General features: G+C 34.5%; 1 protein-coding gene across 1 annotated transcript; it reads left to right on the top strand.

Annotated features, from left to right (window-relative positions):
• The first annotated feature begins 6,225 nt into the window (after positions 1-6,225).
• Positions 6,226-7,241, top strand: LOC148880884 (norbelladine synthase-like). The gene is made up of 2 exons (XM_088962126.1): positions 6,226-6,570; positions 6,733-7,241. The coding sequence occupies exons 1-2, from the start codon at positions 6,384-6,386 to the stop codon at positions 7,038-7,040; spliced, it is 495 nt and encodes a 164-aa protein (XP_088818252.1). The 5' UTR covers positions 6,226-6,383; the 3' UTR covers positions 7,041-7,241.
• Positions 7,242-8,693: the final 1,452 nt, after the last annotated feature.

The raw sequence follows: 8,693 nt of genomic DNA, 5'->3' as shown, positions 1-8,693 counted from the left end.
ATTCAACATGAATCAAACATGTACTTTATTTATTTACACTAAATGTCAAAAGTACATCAAATTGGATTGAAGCTAAGGGCATACAAGACTGTCTAACAAATGGCTAGTACAATCACTACTACAAAAACTAAGGTATTTCCTACATTTTTTGCAAACAACACTTTTCACTTCCCCTGAACCTCCTTTCTTTTAAATATATTTCAAACCGGGCTAATCAACTTAGTAGCCTTCTTTTTCTTTCTCCAAGTATTAGTACTAGGGGTGGAAGTTACATCAATATCAATAGCGTCCATACCTGTGCTAATACTACTATACTACGACTAAATATCGTCGACATGAACATGTTGGGGAATCAATTTTGGGAGGATCCAACCATTTTTTTAAATTCTAAAAAATTAAAAACTAATTTAATTGCACCTACCAAAATTGTTGGTTCAAAATCTGAACTTGATTTCAACAGTTGAAGCCTTTCAATTTCAAGAGTCCAAGCCTCCCAAATTGCTAACTTGAGAGTTGAGATACTTGAGCTGTTGAGCAAACCTTCCTCTTGGAACTTCAATAAGATTGAGAATTGGAGAATCAAAGAATGTATGGGACATTGAGAGATTGAGACTTGAGTGTGTATGAGAATGAGAGAAGAGATTAAGAGAATTATTGAATTAGTGTGATGAGAATGGTGGACGATAGAGCTATTTATAGGAATTGAAAATAATTCAATTGCCTAAAATACCCTAAAAACTGGCTACTTTTTAGTTGTTGGGAGGGGTATTTTGGTCTTTGTAAAGTTATTTATCACTTTACTCAAAATGCCCCCCAAACTAGCTATTATATAGCTATTGGGGGGCATTTGTGTCCTTTCTCCCCCCAAACCAAAATACATAAATACCCCCTATATAGTTGTTTATATTGGGGACTTGGGGGTATTTCAGTAAAAAACCTAAAAAAAAAGCTGAAACTAGCCATTGGGGACCCCCCTAATGGCTAGTTCGTTAGACGGGCTGAGCACGGCCCGCTATGGGCCCGCAGGTCATGCCGCATGTTGGGCCATACCGGCCCATGGACCTGGAACCCTAGGCCCAATACGACCTGGACCATCAAGTCGGGCCTGGCACAACTGTGTGCCATTGTGCCAGGCTGACCCAAATTCGGCTCGGGTCGTTCTGGGCCGTGGGTGGCACGGCTTGATTTGCGCCTCTACTTTTGTATATCTACATTCTTCTTTTCATCATTTTATTTAATTTATTGCTATATTGAGTAGTCGAGTCTATATGACCACGAGCCAGCCAATTATTGCATTAATGAATGAATTGAAATATTTCTTAATAATCCATGATGGTTAATTTATTTGATACTTAAATTACTGTTTCATCGATCAACGCTTCCTGAGTCATGTATATGGAAGGAGAAGTTCATAAAGATTGACCATCAAGAAAGCAAGAAGTTGGTCCGAGTGATTGAAGGAGGACTTCTTAATATTGGGCTTCGTTCATTCGATATTATCTTCAAAGTCATAGAGAAAGATGCCTCCTCATGCATCTTTCAATCCACCACCTCCTTTGAGCTCGATGACAAGTTTGAAGACAACGCTAACCGTATTATCGCTGGTACTTTGTGGTGGGTGGCCAAAGCGATTTCAAACTGTCATACAGAGCAAACCCAAATCCGAGAGTGGAAACAACTAATCAATTTATCGGCGGAATTTTATGATTCTTGATTCCTGTATTCTTCATTTCTTAGAAACAGTTTATAATTCCTCTCTTACATCTACTCCTCTCTGTTGAGTAGTTCTCGAGTTCGTGTCTGTCAAAGTTTGTGTTCTCCTATCCTATGTGTTGATCGAGTAGTTCTCGGGTCTGTGCCTGTCAAAGTTTGTGTCCAGATGTTGCCATTTACGTAAAATAGTACTTTGATTTTGATGCCAATGTCGTTCTTTCGTGCTTGCACTTTTTAGTTTGTTTTAAGTGATGTTTGGCATCTAAGATCATCAATTCCACTCACCAGATTTTTCAAAAATGGTGATTACTAGAATCAGTGATTTCTCAAAATTCTTTCATGCTTGCACTTTTTAATTTGTTTTAAGTGATGTTTGGCATCTATGATCATCAATTCCACTCACCAGATTTTTCAAAAACCGGTGATTACTGGAATCAGTGATTTCTCAAAAGTCACCAATTTTGGTTATTTGTATCATTTTCCTCTATGGCAGATGATAATTTAAAAATCATCTTTGATAATGTTTGGTATTGATTATCAAGAGTGATTATTTTTCTTTGAAATTATTATCTCATGTACTGCACAGTCATGATTTAGACACAATCTAATTGTGTAAATGGTATATCCACCTCTAATAGTCTAAATTACATTTAACAGTTTTTTTAAATTTTATAAAAAATTTTAGAGAGGGAAAGTTGTTTAGATGGACAAAATTGTCCTCTTAATGACTTTTTGTGATTAAAATTATCATTGTCTTATTTATCTAAAAAATAAAAAAGCATGAATAAATATATGGGAAAATTCCCATAGGATACTCTATACTTTAGGCCAAGTGTCAATTTAGTACCTGAACTTTAAAATGAGACAACCTAGTACCCAAACTTTCATTCTGTGACAATTTAATACCCGACGTTAATTCACCGTCAGTTAGAAGATAAAAAGACTTAAATACCCATCAGCTATTTCGAGTAATGCATGAATTCTTTATTGAAATTAAAGATATCACTAATATATAATACTAAAGATATGTGTATTAAAAGATCAAGACTATCTAGTAAGTATCCTAGTCAATCTTAGTCTACCAAATTTTTAAACGAAAGATTTTAAGTGCAAAAAGACCAAAAGATTCAATTTGAAGCTCCTTGATTTTCAGCCATTTTGGGCTTCCTCAAGCTTTATGGGACATGAGACTTTTTTATTTCCCATCTTTCATTGTCAAATAGAAAAAGACCATCTTGTGGTATAGCAATCTTTGAAAAGCTCAAAAGATCTTCTAAAAGGACTTGCCAAATAGAACCTAAATCTTCATTCATAATTACCCCAAGGGAATCAAATCTATTATGATGTAGACAATGTTTTCGAACTGTCGTTAACCTAGACGATCGGACCATTCGGACCGGAAACCATTTAGGCGACCGGTTCCGTTTTACCCCAAACCCAGTCTTTGGTAAAAAATCGTTGAATTATTCTACGAACCGTTGAACCGGATGGTTTCACTTTTGAACTATTCAACCTAGAGAATGACTTGTAGTTTATTACTTTGACAATGACTTGTAGTCTCTTAGATTTGAGATCTACTAGAGAGAGAGATCAGTTGAGGGATGTGTGAGACAATGAAATCTAAGATTTGAGAGATCTCACATTTAGAGATCTGGGAGAGTAGTTTAGAGTCTAGATGACAGATTTGAGAGAGAGAGAGAGAGAGTGAAATCTAAAACTATCAAAAATCTCGGTTCTACTTTCATTGTCACTGCTATTGTCGTTGTAGTTTGCCATCGCTATCACCGTCGCCGTCATTGTTGCCACTACATCCTCCAAGTGACCTCCTCCTCCTCTTCCTTCTTCTTCTTCTTCTTCATCTTCTTTTCCTTCTTCTTCTTCTTCTTCTTCTCTCTCTCTCTCTCTCTCTCTCTCTCTCTCTCTCTCTTCTCCCTCTTCTAAACTCTATCAGCCATTGAGAGCATCTCACATCTCTCTCATTCTCAAACAGTCAAACCTTTTCTCTCTTGTATTTATATGCATCTTACCCTAATATTCCCGTCAAATGAGTAAGATGACATATCACCAGTTATAATATTTAAACCGTTAGAACCATTTGATCCGAACGGTCAAACCGCTGACCCAGAAACCAGTGGCCAGAACGGTTCCGTTTCCAGGTCAGTTTTTAAAACCTTGGATGTGGATGGAGTTTTAGTTCTTTACAAGTATCTTAAGACTTTTTAAAAGCCCTTTAGTGATCCTTTGTAGTGTTTCTTTTATATTTGTTGAGTACACTAATAAAAGAAGAAAAATGACATAATTAGGTTTGGATTAAATTATCCTATACAACCCACCAATAGTGATGATCATGAGTTAGGTTAGGTTTTCTACAAGTAGTTAATAGCCTTGAGGCCTACCTAGGCCTAATAAAACATGTTTGATTTCGGTCTTGGGCCAGGACCTAGGCCTAATAAAACATGAATATACAGGATTTGTATTTTAAAACAAATAAAATTTTAGCTTAATTTTATAATCAAATTACAGAAAGTAAGCTTCAAGAAATTGCAAAAATTATATTTAAGTTTATTTTGTTTATATTAATATATTATACTATATATATTCGGTAAAATACTATGCCATATATGAAAGATACTATACAATTACCACAAAACATTAAGATACTATACAAATAAATAGACATTATAGATATAATATAGTATATATTATAAATATACATATAACTTCTGGGATGGGTTAGGTTTGTCGGACATAGGGCTTAGTTGGCCTGAGCCCAGCATTTATTATGTGCAGGCTTGATATGAGTCTAATCTAGACCAAGCTTGAGAGAAATTTGACTTCCTTGGCCCAAGAATTTGCAAGCCAAGAAGGTCGGGCTGATCATAAATGATCATCCCTACCTGTCAACATCCTAATCCCACATTTGTAAATTTAAGCACATCCCTCAAATTAGAGTGAATAGTGTCGGTCCATAAAAACAAATAAGAATTGAAATGGGTGGTTGTAATGTATCGTCTATAGAAAATGGATAATTTTTTTTCTGAAATCTATTAATCAAATGCTTAGCACAACTAATTAAAAAAAAGGTAAATTTTTTGTTTGGTAATTGCAATCACCTCCCCTGTAACTTTCTAACATAGTTGCAAGTATATCCCCTATTAGAATCCTCTAACAAGAGGCATGAAATTGTCAAAAATACCCATGTAAGTACTTTTTACAAAATGTTTATTATTCCAATTTTCTCTTCACATCAATTGCTATCCCAAATCCTTCCAATCTCATTTTAGAAATTGATTTATTTTCCCAATTTTCCCTTCATATCAATCACTCAAAGGTCTACCTATAACTTTTTTTGTTCATAAAGTTTATATATATATTTGTAAAATCCATCCTCAATAATAAGTGCATGCATTGGTATTTTGAACATTTTTGTGTCTATCCTCAAAAGTAAATCAAAATTGATTGGAGTTAAGGACATACTAAACTGTCCAACAATTAGAACTAAGCTTAAGCCACCATCAATTAATCTGATAAATGTTGCATGAAATTAATCATCCCATAATTCTGTTCAGAATAAAGTATTTGAGTACATAAAAGAACTTTATTAATGACAAAACATTTAGGCTTTGATTAGAGAGGCAATAACTAAGACATTTTTAACTACAAAGAGACTTTACTACTAAATCTTAAATTTTACATATTTCTAACCAAACATCATTTATTTATAGAAGGAAATGAATGAATAGTTGAGAATGATCAAACATATGACGCCAACAACAAGAGTGGGAAAGATCAGGAACATCAACAAGAATCATAATAATGGGGTGGAATTAGACAATGACAACAATAGAACCTTTCTTAGGAGGTTGACATTTTTTTTATAAGGATACATATTTCTTATTTACAGCAGATAAACTTCTTTTGTAATTGTCATTCATGAAGGGGGAAAGGCAGCATTAATAACTTAATTTATTCAACTTAAAATTAAATGCATGAAGGTGCCAACTGGTTGAGTGGTGATGTAACATGTTCATTGTAATAGAGACCTGGATCAAATTCCATCATGGCCTTAGCCATATCAAAAACATAGACGGTCAAAACAAATAGACTGGTCTACATAATCGGCAAAAGGAGCGCCTACAGTACATGATCGGCAAATAGACGTCATCATTCATTGACGTCCCTATTTGGTTGGAAATTGAACAATTCATGTCATGTATTCCTATTCTCGATTCAAGTCTTCGGGCTGGCTCTCCTTTGTTGTTATCGCCGCATCCACACGCTGTCACAAACCTAACTATACTTTTGAACTTTTTGGTTATTTCATTATCATTTAATCAATGAGAGCAAAGGAGTCAAACGAATCCGTCGGCTAAGGCTTATCCAAAACGTGCTTGAGAGTTGCCAAATTATTGCATGGTGGGAGCTAGCACAATTCAACTTTGGTAGACATGCGTGCAGAGAATCGTCGAAGCTTAATGCTGTACAAAAAAGACATCAAAATACAAGTCAAAATTAAACAAAGACGAAGATCGATCTCTACATACCCAACCTGGAGTAGATATATAAAAAGGCTACTAGCTATAGATCAATCAAACACACCTTACATCCAAAACTTGTTCGAAGAGCTTAGCTTTTAATTTGTTTATTTGCATCAATTTTGAATTAACAAGATGATGACTGCGCGTGTAACTAACGAGATGGAAGTAGGGGTGCCTGCAGATGATGTGTGGGCTGTGTATGGCTCGCCCGATCTGCCCAAACTCTTCGTCCAACTAATGCCCCAAGTTTACAAGAGAAATGATGTTCTTGAGGGTGATGGAACGGTCGGCACTGTCATTCTCATTGAACTCGACGACGGTATATTGCCCCAAGTTTACAAGAGAAATGATGTTCTTGCATTACCCTTTAATTTCTTCTTCTTTTCATCATTTTATTTATTGCATTAATGAATGAATTGAAATATTTCTTATTAATCCATGATGGTTTAATTTGATACTTAAATATAATTACTGGTTTCAGCGCTTCCTGAGCCACGTATATGGAAGGAGAAGTTCATAAAGATTGATCATCAAGAACGTGAGAAATTGGTCCGAGTGATTGAAGGAGGATTTCTTGATATTGGGTTCCGTTCATTCGATATTATCTTCAAAGTCATAGAGAAAGACGCCTCCTCATGCATCATTCAATCCACCACTGCCTTTGAGCTCGACGACAAGTTTGAAGACAACGCTAACCGTATTACCGCTGGTACTTTGTGGTGGGTGGCCAAAGCAATTTCAAACTATGTCATACAGAACAAATCCAAATCCAAGGGCGACAACAACTAATCTGTTTATTGGCTGAATTTTATGATTGATTCCTGTAATTTATTTCTTCATTTCTTAGAAATAGTTAATAATTCCTCTATTAGATCTACTCCTCTCTGTTGAGTAGTTTTAGAGTCTGTATCCGTAAAAGTTTGTGTCTGTCAGATGTTTGTATCCACATGTTGCCATTTACATAAAATGATACTTTGATTTTGATGCCAATGCCGTTCTTGTGTGGTTGCAAGTTTTAATCTATTTGTCTAAAATATAAATGTAATTCAATAATTCGTTATGCATGTTTGAAAGCCAGCTGCATCTTCTATTATAGTTAGGAAATAAACAACAAGTAGAAAAGCCAAATAAAACGAGGTACCACTATATTTTATCGTTTCACATATCTATATGGGTACCACTATATTTTATCATTTAACATATTTATGTGTCTAGACTTACCATTGTAGGTATTATTATAAGCTCTTGATAAAGTTACTTCACTATCACAGTAAATGAAAATTGGAGGCATAGGACTAGGCTAAAGTTTTATATCCAATAATAAATTTTTAATCCATTCAACCTCTTTTTCAATAGTCACCAAAGTTATGAATTCAGATTCCATGTCAACTGAGATATACAAGTTTGTCTCTTGGATGCCCAAGAGATCGCACACCCACCAAGGACAATAATCCATCTAGAGGTGGACTTGTTATCTCCATTACCGGTAGTCTAACTTGCATCAGTGTACTCTTCTAATACAGTTAGATAATCATAGTAGAATAAGCCAAGTACCAAGGTTCTTTTGAGGTACCCAAGAACTCTCCTAATTGCCTTCCAATGCTCTATACCGGGATTACTTGTAAACCGACTAATTTACTTACCGTAAATGCAATATTATGTCTAGTACAAAGCGTAGTATACATAAGACTTTGGATTGTACTAGTATATTCAAATTGTGCAATTGCTCTACCAGAAGTGAACTCAAGTTTAGAAGTGAAAGATGCAGTTGTACAAGTTGTACAATTTTTATTATTCTATGTGATTTCAAATAATAAACTATTAATTTATTCTTTTCTATTTATAATTTCAATATTCATATTTTCACAATATGTTTCAAGTAAAATATCTAAATCATCTTTTCTAATCCTAGGATCTAATAAAGAGGAGAAATGTTCTCCCAATATTTCTTAAATTTTTTTCCGTTATTTCAGCAAATGCTTTTAATTAGAATTAAGATTTGATAACATATAAATTAAATTTTGTTTATATGAATAACAAATTTTTAAAGCATTTGATCTAATAGTCTTCTTAGAAACTTTTTTAAATTGTGGATTTATAGAATTACGTAACCATTTTTCAAGTTTAGTATCTTCAGCTAACAAATATCGTTGTTCAACATGTACAGTGTATTTTTCTAATTCTTGCCTCGTTTTTTCTTGAGAATATTTAAATTAAAAGTACCACCCCCTGCCCAATTTGTGTTTGTATTGTTTCTCTCCTTTCTTCTTATTCTTCTTTCTCATGGGTGAGCAAATGTCTACCCAAATGGCTAGTACCACCCTTACAACAAAAATTAAGGTCTTTCCTACATTTTTTGCAAACAACTCTTTTCACTTCTCCTGAACCTCCTTTATTTTAAATATATTTCAAACCGGGCTAATCAACTTAGTAGCCTTCTTT

The sequence above is a fragment of the Nelumbo lutea genome, chromosome 1 (assembly GCF_056320005.1).
Source record: "Nelumbo lutea isolate HS-2025 chromosome 1, American lotus-T2T, whole genome shotgun sequence".
In the NCBI taxonomy this organism is placed as follows: domain Eukaryota; kingdom Viridiplantae; phylum Streptophyta; class Magnoliopsida; order Proteales; family Nelumbonaceae; genus Nelumbo; species Nelumbo lutea.
This window is presented reverse-complemented; position numbering and strand designations above follow the sequence as displayed.